Below are 14434 nucleotides of genomic sequence, written 5' to 3'. Positions count from 1 at the left end.
GGAGTGAACTCCACCAAAGTTGAAGGATGTTCCCTCGCTCTCTCTTTTGCTCTCTTGCCTTCTGCCTTGAGAGCTTTCTTTCGAAATCCTTCTGACTCTCTCTTTTTTCTGATTGATTCTCTCTCTCTCTCTCTCTCTCTCTCTCTCTCTCTCTCTCTCTCTCTCTCTCTCTCTCTCTCTCTCTCTCTCTCTCTCTCCCCCCCTAGTTAGAAGTAGAGTATCTTCTTTGCTTTTGTTGTTTCATTCTGTTGTCTATGGTTTTGTGCTGTTTGCCTGTAGTGCACATTTTGTTATTCTCTGCCGGGCTCTGTGGATCATGTTGGTGTTTTATGGGTTATGGAGCGTAGCGTAATATCCAGTCAACCCTTGAGGGACCGATAAAAGTGTGTTAAAACTCAACTTTCTTTCCCTCTCCCTCTCTCCCTACCCCCCCCCCCCCACCTCCACGCCTGTCCCTCTCTTTTCAAAGAAACAATCTTTTAATAACAATTCGCTTTCACTTGTGTACAAACATGTTAAATCTTTTACAGGGAAATGTAAATACAATCCGACCCAAACAAACCATGCACACCCACACACACCCTCAGCAGTACAGTAAGGTCCAGAAGCAGCCATTAGAGAGACAGACTTTACTGGCTGCATTAACTGCCTGCCTGTTGACTTAGTCTGGTCTGCTCCACCTGTCTTTATAGGAACCACCAAGGACATCCAGCTTGTAAAGATGTTTGTGTGTGTCTTTGAGTGTGTGTGTGTCTTTGAGTGTGTGTGTTTGTGTCTGTGTGTGTGTGTGTGTGTGTGTGTTTGAGTGTGTCTTTGAGTGTGTGTGGGTGTCACTCTCATCACTATTCATTTGGCTTCAACAGAACTCCCCTTTTAAAATCACAGAGGTGAATGGTCGTAAAAAACTCTGATTGAAGTGCTACATTTATCACATGGCTTTACTGCTTGCACCAAACACACACACACTCACACACAGCACGGCAACACATGGGTTGTGATTTACTGCAGTCACAGCTGCACTGTTTAAAGGTGCTCAACAAAGTTTGAAAGGGAAGTTCTACCTGTCTGTCTGTCTGTCTCCTCCTCTCTTCTGTCTCTCTCTTTCTCTCTCTGTCTCTCTCTTTCTCTCCGCCTTTCTTTCCGTATCTTTCTCCCTCCCTTTCTCCCTGTCTGCCTGTCCCTCCCTCCCTCCCTCCCTCCCTCCCTCCCTCCCTCCCTCCCTCCCTCCCTCCCTCCCTCCCTCCCTCCCTCCCTCCCTCCCTCCCTCCCTCCCTCCCTCCCTCCCTCCCTCCCTCCCTCCCTCCCTCCCTCTCCCTCCCTCCCTCCCTCCCTCTCTCTCTCTCTCTCTCTCTCTCTCTCTCTCTCTCTCTCTCTCTCTCCCTCTCCTCCCTTTTTCTCCCTCCCTCCCTCTCTCTCTCTCTCTCTCTCTCTCTCTCTCTCTCTCTCTCTCTCTCTCTCTCTCTCTCTCTCTCTCTCTCTCTCTCCCTCCCTCTCCTCCCCTTTCTCTCCCTCTCTCCCTCCCTGCCTCCCTGGATCCAGATAGAGATGTAGCTACCCACCTTGGCCCCCGAGACTCTATAAAGGGCTGATAGAGGGACTGGCTTTCTCTTATCAGTCTGTCAGGTGACAGTCACAGAGACCGTCCCTTCCAACTCCCCCATCACACTCCTGACGTGCGCGCACGAGACACACGCACGCGCGCCCATGCACAAGACGCGCTCAAAGCCGCGCTCTCCCACGCAAGACGCCCGTTTCCGTGTCACCTACGAGCGCACGAGCACGCACACAAACGGGACGGCTCGCCGTGCCTTCTGGCCGTCTGACCCCAGTTTGAACCTGATGCTAATCTGATGCTAATCTGATGCTAATCTCTGATGCTAATCTCCCGCCGATGTTTCGGGGGGGGCCTGGAGTCGGTAGCAGGATGATAGGTGTGTGTGGGGGCGATGAGGTCTGATGTTCCTGCATGGGGAGATCCTGCCGAGAGGGGCCGGGGAATGTTGCAGCACACGCTCCTGTTTGGCTCGTTGACCGCATTGAACGGGAGTCGCTGAGTGGAGGCGGGCGCACTGCGTCCGAGGCCACAGCGGGAGCGAGAAGCCGATGCGCACGTTGAACGTCGCGCTTTAGGGAACGGACGACGCACACGCGTCGGAAGCCCCCTGTCTCACCCCCTCTCCTGTCTTCTGCACCCCCTCGCCCTCTCCCACCCCCACCCCCTCCCCTCCCGCCCCTCTCTTCTCCATAACAGATCCTGAAGGAGCTGAAGGATGAAGAGTGGGCCATGGGGGACATAGTACACACACTGACCAATAGGAGACGGGGGGAGAAGTCGATTGCCTATTCCGAGAGCCACGACCAGGTAGACTGGTTATGATGGATTATTAGAGGGCTGTTATCTATGATCTAGTCACCCTGGGGAGAGTGGAGTCTGCTGACCGCCTCTCTGTCTATATCCTTAGTCTCTGTGTGTGTATGTGTGTGTGTGTGTGTGTGTGTGTGTGTACTGTAAGTGTGTGTATTCATGTGTGGACGTGGGTGTGTATTTCTTGGCCTCTGGAAATGGTAACTTTGTGGACGACTCCAACGAAACTTTGTTGTGTGTGTGCGTGCGTGTGTGTGTGTCAAGGCCCTGGTAGGGGATAAGTCTCTGGCCTTCTGGTTGATGGATAAAGAGATGTACACCAACATGAGCTCTCTGACTCCCATGACTCCCGTCATCGACAGAGGGCTGCAGCTCCACAAGATGATACGACTCCTCACCCACGCCCTGGGAGGAGAGGGCTACCTCAACTTCATGGGTGAGTCGCCACCTGTGTGTGTGTATGTGTGTGTGAGAGAGACACAGAGAGAGAGAGAGAGAGAGAGAGAGAGAGAGAGAGACATAGACATAGACAGAGACATAGACAGAGACATAGACAGAGAGAGAGACAGAGAGACAGAGACAGACAGACAGACAGACAGACAGAGAGAGACAGAGAGAGAGAGAGAGAGAGAGAGAGACAGAGAGAGAGACAGAGACAGACAGACAGACAGAGAGAGAGAGAGACAGAGAGAGAGGGCATGTGAGTGTGTTTAAGTATATGAGCAGTATTGAGCGCGTGAAAGAGAGATTGTGTGCGGGGGTGGGGGTGTACGCTTGCACAATAGGAGTGTGTGATGGAGAATATGTGTGCTCGGGTCTATGAGATGCTTTCAGGTAAGACTGCGTCGGTGTGTGAAAAGCTTTTTGAGCACCGAGTCCAAGGCACTGGAGTTAACCATGAATAATAGAACTGATTCCCTCCTACTCACACACACACACACACACTGGACTTCAGAATCTGAAGAACAAGTTAGCCTCAGTCGCCTTATAGAAAAAGAGAAAGAGTGAAATATCCAAGGGAGTGGGGGTGTGTTGAGGGAGGGAGGGAGGGAGGGAGGGAGGGAGGGAGGGAGGGAGGGAGGGAGGGAGGGAGGGAGGGAGGGAGGGAGGGAGGGAGGGAGGGAGGGAGGGAGGGAGGGAGGGAGGGAGGGAGGGAGGGAGGGAGGGAGGGAGGGAGGGAGGGAGGGAGGGAGGGAGGGAGGGAGGGAGCGAGCGAGGGAGGGAGGGAGGGAGGGAGGGAGGGAGGGAGGGAGGGAGTCTGAGACAGTTGCTAAGGCTGAATGTCAGTGTGCGTCATCGGATCAGTAACACAGGAGTCATTTAGGGAGAGAGTGAGAGAGACAGAGCGAGATAGAGCTACAATGGGAGAGAGGGTTATGCAGTGAGAGTGAGGTGGATAGAGAGAGAGAGAGAGAGAGAGAGAGAGAGAGAGAGAGAGAGAGAGAGAGAGAGAGAGAGAGAGAGAGAGAGAGAGGGAGAGAGAGACTGGTCTTTCTACAAGCTCTAGATCTCATGGTGAGCAGAATCCATAACATCCCAGACGTCTGTCACTCTCTCTCTCACTCTATGGAGTGTGTGTTTGTCTGTGTGTGTGTGTGTGTGTGTGTTTTCTTGCCCTGTCACGTGACGTGAAGCTTTTCATCAGGTTGGCTGGAGGGAGAAAGACTGCACCGTCACTCTGTCCACTCTGTGGACAATGGAGAGACCAGTTAGAGAGAGAGAGACACAAGCACACGAGATGATGGCGTGACCTCAAAATGAGTTTGAAGTAGATGCACCGTTTCACGACTCCCTCTTGGGCACCGCAGACAACCGACAACACACACACAAACACGCGCGCGCGCGCGCACACGCACACACTCGTCTGTGCCAAGACCACAGGGAGCTGACTGCGTGTGTACTCTTGCATGCTGGTTGTCAGGTTAATGAATCTGTCGGTCTGTTTGTGCTTGTTCAGCCTTTTTGTATTCTCCCCACACGCACCCTCTCGTTACTCTCTCCCATAGCAGGTTGTTCCCCTTTTGTAAATAGACGAGTTTTACAAAGGGGAGTGCTGTTGTCTCTTGACACAGCTGTTGTCGAACTCACAGCCGTAGTAGCCTACATTTGTGCGCCGCTTTCCCTCGGACGCGTTGGTCGGAGACGCTCTCGTAGCGAAGCGCATGTATGTAGGCCAAGCAGCTAGCCAAGTGGCTAATTAGCCCGACAGCCAATGCACTCGCTAGCCGGCCGGCTTGTCGCGTCGGCGCTGTGGACGATCGGGGAGGCGGTTGGGTGAGACAAAACACAAAATGTTACAGTACGTACACAGTACTTTCTCACAGTAGCGACTTGAGAGAGGGTGGGACTGAGGGGGGGGGGGGGGGATCAGTTGTTTCGTAAAAAAGTAAAGTTCAAGTGAGAGATTTGGGAGTTTACTTATTCAGCCTTGTCTGAAATCTCTCTATCTCTCTCCCTCCCTCCTTCCCTCCCCCCCCCCCTCTCTCTATCTCTTTCTCTCTCTCTCTCTATCTCTCTCTCTCCCTATAGCCTATCCCCCGTCAGATACCTTCCTGTCTTTCTAGTTTTTTTCCGTGTTCTGATCCAGCAAGCTTTTGAGCCCGGGGGCTTTGAAGTGAGCAAGAATCCCCAAACTGTTGAGTCACCAATGACTCAGATAGACAGGACCAGACTGTGTGTATATGACTATGTGTACTTGAACTTACCACGCAACCTCGGTAATATCGAGGGACCCGGGTCTTAAGTGTTCTTGACTTTTCCAACGCACCCTTCCAAGAACTGTGTTTGTTTGTGTGTGCGTGTGTGTCCTCTGAACAGGTAATGAGTTTGGCCATCCCGAGTGGTTGGACTTCCCTCGGAAAGGGAACCAGGAGAGCTACATGTACGCCCGGCGCCAGTATGACCTGCTGGATGTGGAGCACCTGCGCTACAGACAGCTGTACGCCTTCGACAGGGACATGAACCAGACAGAGGACTGGCACGGCTGGCTGGCTGCCCCGCCTGTGAGACGCACACACACACACACACACACAGTTAGACACACGCATGCATGCATGCTGACAAACACACCCGTGCACACGCACGCCCGCTTCGACCCACACCTGCCTCACACACGTGCGTAGACACGCATGCACACGCCCACTCAGACGCTGACACCCATGCGCACGCACACACGCGTGCCCACAAACACCCGCATGCACAGGCGTGTGCACGCGCGCGCGACGGTCGCACGGCCGGAGAATTCGGACACGCGCCCGCGCCCAGTCGCTAACCGTCTCGGTTTCCCCCCTGCGCTGGCGTCCTCTCTCGCTCTCTCTCCCCTCTCCCTCCCTCTCTCCGTCCCTCACTCTCTCCTCCCCTCCCACCCCCCTCTCTCTCCCCTCCCCTCCACGCTCCCCCTCACCTCCTTGTCTCCCTGGGTCTCTCGCCCCACCCCAGGCCACGGTGACTACGGTGGATGAGAAGGACAAGGTGGTGGCGTTTGAGCGAGCCAATGTGCTGTTCGTCTTCAACTTCCACCCCTGTCACAGCTACACCAACTACCGCATCGCCGTGGGACCCCCGGGGAAGTATCCTTCACGGCTCCGTTAATCATCCCGTCTTTCTTGCGCCCCCCCGCCAATACTAGTACTTTCCGGGAGAGAGAGAAGTCCATTTTGTGTGTGTGTGTTTGTGTGTGTGTTTGCAGTGAAACTGACAGGAGATGACATGTACACTCTACCACATTATTCCAGGGGTCTCCTAATGTCATAAGGCGCGCACGCGCCCACAAACACACACACACACACACACTATGCAAAGAAAACCTCCCTGTGTGCAATCTCCCCTGGGGCGTGCGCGCGTGTGTGTGCCTGCCTGTGTGCGTGCGTGTGTGTGTGTGTGTATAATGGGAATGTATAGATGTGTGTGTGTCCCAAGGACCCCCTCTCTCCTCTGACACCCTGTGGCAGTGACAGCAGGGGGGAGAGGAGCCCTGACAGGTTCCTAGCCATGCCAGAACATCGCCTAATTGGCCCTGGGCCAGCCTGTGTGTGGGCAGGGGGGGGGGGGGGGGATTGGGGGGTGGGTTCTATTTTGGGAAAAATAAACTGGACTGAGGGAAGGTGTGTGTGTTTAGGGGGGGGGGCGGGGGGCAGGCAAATGAATCGCTAGTTATCCGTGGGTAGGTTAAGATGTAATGCGGTGTGTGTGAGGGGATTGGGCTGAGGGAATATTCTTGTTTCCAATGGATGCTCCAATTAAAGCAGATGGATGAGGGAGACGATGCACACCGTAATGTGCTAATGTGTAACACTCACACGCGCACTTACACGCACAGACACGCACAGATGCACAGACACGCACAGACACGCGCCCACACTTCTTTTCTCACTCAATCACAAGGGCATTGTTTATAATTTTACATCCATTTCTTGGTCCCTTCCCTTCCCGCCCCCCCCCCCCCCCCCCCCGATGTGTCACAACAGACCCACACATCCAGCCGCCCGCACACACACTAACACACCACTGTACACCCACACAGAACAATTGTGACGCGCCATCATTCCGCGGTAGATTAATTGAAAGATAGAGAAGCTTTTCTTTGTCTTGTGGAAAATTGATTTGTCAGAAGTGAGGCGGGGGGGGGGGGGGGGGGGTGAGGTGGGGGGGGGGGGGTGAGGGGGGCCGGCGACAGGAGTAATCGAATTTAAATGGCTGTCTTTCCCCTGCCTCTGGGTGCTTCTGTGCGTCTGTGTGTTGCCGTTCCTGGCGCGATGGAGTGTGCTTTGCGCCTGATGTACTGTAAGCTTAATGGACTCTGAATTGTCGCTCGTGTCGTGTGTGGCCTTGATACGGTATGCAAACACATGGCCGTGCGCTTGGCCCTGTTCCTCTGCGCGCGCGCGCGGCAACACGCGCACGTACACTTTCTGTCTGACTCGGCTGTTCAATGTTGAAGCCAGAAGGAAGAAGTTCAGAGCTTCAAGAGAGGAGAGCTAACGAGTCTATGCCTCCCTCTCTCTTTACCTCTCCTACTCTCCCTCCTTCTCTCCCTCCTTCGCTGTCTCTCTTTGTAAATTTCTTTCTCTCGCTGTCTCTCTAGTTTTTTCTATCTCTTTCTGTCTCTGTCGCTCTCTGTCTTTTCTTTCTCTCTGTCTTGCTCTCTCTCCCTCTCTCTGTCTTGCTCTCTCTCCCTCTCTCTGTCTTGCTCTCTCTGTCTTGCTCTCTCTCCCTCTCTCTGTCTTGCTCTCTCTGCCTTGCTCTCTCTCCCTCTCTCTGTCTTGCTCTCTCTGCCTTGCTCTCTCTCCCTCTCTCTGTCTTGCTGTTGCGTTCTCTCCCTCCTTCTCTGTCTCTCTCTCTTACTCCATCTTTCTCTTTTTGGGAAGTGTGAACCGATCGATAAGCTGTCAGGACAGAAAACCTTTCCGGCGCTTGGCCTTTTCTGCCTCCGCGCTGCTCTGTCCTCACCCCCACCCCCCCACCCCCCTCCGTCTCTCCCCTTTGCTGCTCTCGTCGTTCCCTCGATCTCTGTCTCTATGATCTCTCTCCACAGCGGGGACGCTACCCACCTGGAATTCCTTTTCCTGTGTCCCGCGGCTCGTGCGCTTTGTGGCCGGGTAGCGGCCGGTTAGGGTGGGGCCCGACGGTTGGGGTTCGCCTGAGGGTTCGCCCGACCGTGATGAAGGCGGCCTCAGGCCAGCGCCAGGCCGCTTTCGTATGGGGGTGGGTGGGTGGGTGGGTGCATGGGTGGGGGGTCGTGCAGGGTAAGCTAAGCCTGGAGGCGGTCGATGCTGGAGGTCTTGCGGGGTCGGCGCATTGCATTGTACGCGCGCTCGTGTGCGTCTGCGTGGGCCGTGTTGGTTTGGGCGGGGGCCGAGCTGTGCGTTTCCGTCGGCCGATGGAAAGAGCTGGAACGCATCGAGAGACGGGTGCGTTCGTCCCTCGAGTTCAGGAGCTCCGCCGGTCCACGGCTCGTGCGGTTTGACCGCAGGGTGGTCAAGACAGCGGCGATGGATTGGACGTGTCAGGGAAAAGACGCTCAACACGATCCTATTAGATGAGAGAGCCTGTCAGCTCCTCGCTTTTAGTGCTGTTGGAGCTGTCAATCATCCATTGATCACTCTTATTGGTTGTCTGTCAGGGCTGGGTGGGTGTCAGTGTGTGGACGATGGATGAGTGGAGAGGGAAGGGCGTTAAACGTCGGACCTGCGACACTCACTGTGCTTTCATGCTCTCGAGTTGATCTCCTAAACACACACACACTCACACACACACACCGACTGTACACGTCACACGCACCCTCGTGCGTCAAATACGGTGCATCACGTTGATCAACGTTCCGCTCGTAGGAAAGTAGTGCGAGCAGAGCTGGATTCCTCCACGGCCTCGTAAACTGGACAGGACCGGCGCACACACACAGTGGCAGGGAAGCTGGCCTCCCACAGTCATTTCTCAGTCTCACCTGGTTCATCTGTTAAAAGAGGATATTATATCTGCTCACTTCCATATTGGGCTTATTATCTCTGAAGAGAGAGACAGCGGGAGAAGGAGAAGACTAGAGAGAGAGAAGGAGGGGGGGGGATCAGTGTGAAATTGGAGCTTTGAGCAGGATTTCGGGTAAAACCACCAAACAAGACAATATTCTCCCAGAGAGAGGGGGAGATCCGCTGAGGAGAATGTACCTGTATATGCTTCTCCTTTTCATCCCTCTCTCTCTCTTTCTCTCTGTCTCTCTTTTTCTCTCTCACTCTCTCCCTTTCGATTTCTCGCTCTTTCTCCCAGTAATTCCTTTTTCCTTCGTCTGTGTTTTTCAAGGTGTAGGGCGAACCCATCTCCTCTCTTTATCTCTGATTCTCAGTCTAGGTCTCCGGCCAACACAACCACAACCGACTCAGGGCTAACAATGAAGAAACTTCCTCCAGCATGCGTCCACACAAACACACGCACTAACACACACCAGAGAGAGAGAGAGAGAGGGGCCGAGAAGAGAAACAAACACGGCCCAACTCTCGCTTTCCATCCATTATTCTCTCTCCCGCTCCTTTTCTGTGGTCCCCCCCCCCCCCTTTAATCATTTCCTTCTCTTTATGTAGTACTGTCACACTCCATCTCCCCCACTGCCCTCACTTTCTCTCTTCATATACAAGTACACACACACACACACACACGGAGCACGGATGGATGGTTAATTCAGTGTTGCTGTTGGAATCCCCCTGTGCCTGGCTTCCCTTCCTCCTCCCCAGTTGCTTTGATCCACATGATTAAACAGGAGCAGAATATTTTAATTTCACCCGTGTGTGCCGATATAAATATGATATATATTATATATATATATATATTTGTATACATTCAGTATATTTGTGTATATTTATAATATGCTAAGGCTTAAGGCTGAGGCCGTATGATTTCCTGATATTTCTACTGGCTCTCTGGTGGATTACTGATGAGACTTCTGTAATCGTGGTTGTAGTAGCACAGGCGACCAGCTCGGGCGTTGTGTTTGTTTATCCCAAACGGCCGGACACACACACACATGCATCCGTGTGTTCATCGATTACCGAGTGAACTCCTCCTCCCTCCTGCTCGAGTCCGACACACACACACACACCTATGAGAGGTGAGGCGCTGGAGCCAGGCACGTTTCTCCATCGAACCGATTGGATAGCCTGAAAGCACTTTGACCAGGGTTGCCCCGGGAGACAGGCACCAGTCGATACCCCCCCTCAGGAGGCTCCCTGATTGATCCCCTGCTGCCGCCGCACTCTCCTTCACCTCATCCCTCCATCGAGTCCACCCCCCCCCCCCCCCCCCAACCTCACCCGGCCCTCCAACAATCCCAGACCCCCCTCCGGCACTTTCTGTCACTTCAGCCCCCTCCCCTCTTTTATAAACCGCTTCTCCCTCTCCTCCGGCTCTCCCTCCATCTCTGCCCTTGTGTTGCTGCCCCTCCGTCTGCTCCCTCAACCGCACCCCCACCACCCTACCGACACACACACACACACACACCCACCCGCGGTGGGTAACCTCTAGCGGAGCTCTAAACGGCTTCGTGAAGTGTGACAGGTGCAGGATGGGAGTCGGCAAGCTCTGTGCCCTGATTGGGTGGCTAGACCGGCTGGGGGTAACCTATCGAATGCCAATGAAAGATCGTTTTTCCTCTCCGAGGCTGGCGTTGGGGGAGAGCGCGAGGTAAAGAGATGAAAACGGCGTGCAAGGATGGCAAAAAGTACAACCACCGAAGCCCACAAAGGCTTTTGTCGCCAGCCGTGTTTTTAATGAGGAAATGTATTTGAGTTACAGAGAGAAAGAGAGAGGGAAAAACCGACTAACGGCTGAAACACAAAGATTAACAGCTCAAAGAGAACAACAGGGGCTCTATCTCTCCTCCACTTCTCCTCCTCCCGGCCATCTCTCTATCGCTTCTCTCATCTTCAAACGGTTGGGGCCGATGTGGAGAGTGAGAGAGAGAGAGAGAGAGAGAGAGAGAGAGCGGAGGGGGTGGGGGGTGACCTCTCCCGGGTCGACCTACAGGGAGCGGGCGGCGGGAAGAGGATGGAGGGCTGGAGGGTGACTTTGTTCCCTGCCTGGCCTCTCCTCAGGCTGGGCAGTGATTAAATTGAGGCCCTGGTGTGAGGCCTTCTGCCGGAGCCGCAGTGCACGTCTCACCCTGCAGGGCGGCGCTCTGTGAGACCCCGGAACCACTTTGTTTGTTTTTCTGTTTCATCTCATCTCTCCTTGTTCTCTCGTGTTCTTGGCTGTTTTTCAGCACCCCTGAACCCAAATCCTGCTTCATTCTCTCAGAGCTCAATAAACGGGACGGGGGAATGCCAGGATTCCTCTGTTATCTGATACATGTCACTGACAAGCATCCTATCAGATCAGTAGTATTGTCGAGGGAGGGAGGGAGGGAGGGAGAGAGGGAGGGAGGGAGGGAGGGAGGGAGGGAGGGAGGGAGGGAGGGAGGGAGGGAGGGAGGGAGGGAGGGAGGGAGGGAGGGAGGGAGGGAGGGAGGGAGGGAGGGTGAATGCATGGATGGATGGATGGATGGATGGATGGATGGATGGAAAGTCTTAGGGTTTGAGGGAGGAAGGAAGGATAGAAGGAAAGAAAGACAGAAAGAAAGACAAAAGAGAGAGAGGGACAAGAAGGAACGTTCGAGGGAAGGGAGGAGAGATAGGCAGGCTGGAAGGACGGACTAAATAAGAGAAAAGAAGAAAAACGGATGATTGGAGTGAAAGGGAGAAAGGAGCGTTTGAACAGGGCACAATCTTGGTAGAGCTGACCCTTGACCCTGCTCCAGATATCGGATCAAGCTGGACTCTGACGCGGTGCAGTACGGAGGCCACGGCCGTCTCGACGTCAACACAGAGTTATTCTCCGAGTCCATGGCCTTTAAGGGCAAGTCCGACTCCATGATGGTATGCTCCCTGTGTCTGTGAGGGCCTGTGTTCTCTGTTGCCCTGTGTCGCCCTCTGTCTCTCTCTGTGTCTTTCTCTCTGTGTCTCTGTCTCTCTCCTTGTCTCTCTTCCTGTCTGTCTGTCTCTCGCTCTGTGTCGTTTTCTCCCTATCTCTGTCTCTCTCCTTGTCTCTATGTCTCTCTTCCTGTCTGTCTCTCTCTCCCTGTGTCTCCCTGTCTCTGTGTGTCTCCCTGTCTGTCTGTCTCTCTCTGAGTGTGTGTCTCTGTCTGTCTCTCTTGTTTGTCTCTCCTTGTGTCCCTGTGTGTCTCTCTGTCTCTCTCTCTGTGTCTTTGCGTCTCTCTCTCTCTGTCTCTCTCTCTCTGTGTCTCTCTAGATCTCTCACACACACACACACACACACACACACACACACGGTCACACACAGACTCAAACCCACACTCACGGCCTGTCTTTCCTCCCTTTCCATCGCTCCATCTCGCCCGCCCGCCCGCCTCCCTCCCTCTCCGGCTCTCTCTCTCTCCCTCCTCTGTTTCTCGTCCCACTCCTCCGATTGATCAGCGGACGGCGCTGCTCATTAATCGTTTCTCTCCCGCACCTGTGTGACCTCGCATCGGGCCCCCCCCCGCCACCCCTCCCGCTCCGTCCCTCCGTCCCTTCATCTCACCATCTGTTTTTTCTCCAGCCCCTTCATTGTAGCTTATGCTCCCCCCCCCCCCCTTCCCCACTCCCACCCGCCGACTAAGCTGCAATTGCACTGCCACCATCGGAAAGTAATTACCTCACAGAAGACGGCCCGAGCGCGCGCTCACGTACACACCCTTCGGGGGAGGTTACAGTAGAAGCCCCCTGACTGTTATCAGTCACTGCTGCAGGATGGAAGAAATTAGTATCTGTCTGGAGTTTGAGCAGAGGTGGGGGTGGAGGGCTAAAAAAAACGTCTTTTCTAATTCCTTTTTGGTGCTGTTCCATCCGGTTCTGTGCTTTTCTCTCTCTCTCTCTCTCTCTCTCTCTCTCTCTCTGCCGCTTGTTATTTATGTTTAAAGAGTTCCTTAGCTCTGTTGATTTGGGCCCGTGTGTCTGCCTTCAACGTGACTCATTCAGACCGCGCACGCGTGTTTGTGTTTGACATGAGTGCTATGTGTGTTGGTGGGTGGGTGGGTGCGTGCGTGCCGACCCTTGCCCTCGGCATGTCGTGTTGTACCGTACAAGTAGCTATCAGGAGCTTGCCTGTCGGTATATACTAAGCATATGCTGATGGTTGAACTTCCCCTCTTGAATCTCCCTCTCTTTCATCTCTCTGACATTCCGCATTTCCTCTTCTCATTTTCTCCTCTGTTATCACATCAAACATCTCGCGCTCTCATCGCTCGCTCTCTCTCTCTCTCTCTCTCCTTTCTTCCGCACCCTCGGACCCCTCCCTCTCTTCTCCAAATTGGAAGTTTAGTTAACACGTCCGCCACTAATCCGACTGCCATTACGCGTTCGGCGAGGGATGAAAGGAGCGAGGGAGACGGAGAGAGGGAGGATGAGAGGGAAGGGGCCGTCCTCCTCTACTCCGTCTGTCAGTCGCGCCGCGGCGCCGGAGAGCGCTCGCGTCGTTCATTAGAGCAAATTCTCTCCTCTTCAGGTGTGTGTGGAGCGTGTGTCTGTTGTGTGTGTGTGTGTGTGTGTGTGTGCGCCTCCCTGGCTGAAGATGACGGTTTGAATTTGCCGTCGTTTATCCTGCCGAGCCGCTACGACGTTCGCTCGCTCGCTCGCTTACTCACTCCCACGCGCAAACACACGCACGCACTGAAAGAAGCGCTTGATTGTGACAGCAGATGAATAATTAAGGGGAAGGTCGCAGGTGTGGGAGAGGCAGTGATATCGGGAGTCTTATTCTCAATGATTTATTCACCGCGCCGATGCTTCAAAGTGGGGCTTAAACCTTTGTCGTTCCCCCCCCCCCCCCCCAGGTTTTCATTTTTTGATTCACGCCCAGGTGGCATTGCCAATTTCTCATTTCTTCGGTAAAAGTTTCTTTCCGGTTTGGGGGCGGTGGGGGGTTGGGGGAGGGGAGAGGGAGGGTGGGGGGGGGGGGGTTCGAGCGTTGGGGGTTGGCTCAGTCAGATGATTCTGCAACTTCCTCGTTCCACAACGCCAGGGATGTTCTTTGGTTACAGGAATGTATGACTGTGTGAATGAATAAGAGGGGAATAAAGAGAGAGGTGAATAAAAAAGAGGGGAATAAAGAGTGAGTGAGAGAGAGAGAGAGAGAGAGAGAGAGAGAGAGAGAGAGAGGGAGAGAGAGAGAGAGAGGAGAAAAGCAAGCAAGCTGGTTGATGATTGAGTTCTCTTGTCTGGACGGGGTGTCTAACTGCTTGGGATTTCTGTCCAAGTGTTGAAGCTTTGATGCTTCTCCGAGCAAGGGTGTGGGGGGGGGGGGAGGTTGCTGACGCTGTACTTTGGGAGAACTTTCTAGACTTCTCCTCTCAGTGTCTTATTTTCGATTCCCTGCTCTTAAACAAAACACAGAAGAACACACTCACCCCTAGACAGGAAAGAGAGAGGGGGGGGGGGAGGGGAAGATGAAGGAAAGGGAAAAAAAGAAAATGAGGTGGAAGAGCGGAGGAAGACAGGATAGAGGACAAGCTCGACTACCTGGGTCATGCGTGTGTGTGTGTCCCCGTGT

At 54.0% G+C, this 14434-nt stretch overlaps 1 protein-coding gene across 3 annotated transcripts in view; it reads left to right on the top strand.

The window, feature by feature from the left end:
* gbe1a (glucan (1,4-alpha-), branching enzyme 1a) overlaps nt 1-14434 on the top strand; it is a 59807-nt gene that overhangs the window by 42044 nt on the left and 3329 nt on the right. For 2 of the 3 annotated variants that reach the window (XM_084697947.1, XM_084697948.1), the window contains exons 11-15: nt 2252-2362; nt 2630-2801; nt 5183-5367; nt 5804-5934; nt 11646-11763. In XM_084697947.1, the coding sequence (XP_084554073.1) occupies nt 2252-2362; nt 2630-2801; nt 5183-5367; nt 5804-5934; nt 11646-11763 (717 nt within the window). The remainder of the gene's footprint in view (nt 1-2251; nt 2363-2629; nt 2802-5182; nt 5368-5803; nt 5935-11645; nt 11764-14434) is intronic. The other variant, XM_084697949.1, reaches the window with a different exon arrangement.

This window comes from Hypomesus nipponensis, chromosome 5 (genome assembly GCF_054491055.1).
Source record: "Hypomesus nipponensis isolate SF chromosome 5, ASM5449105v1, whole genome shotgun sequence".
Classification (NCBI taxonomy): domain Eukaryota; kingdom Metazoa; phylum Chordata; class Actinopteri; order Osmeriformes; family Osmeridae; genus Hypomesus; species Hypomesus nipponensis.
This window is presented reverse-complemented; position numbering and strand designations above follow the sequence as displayed.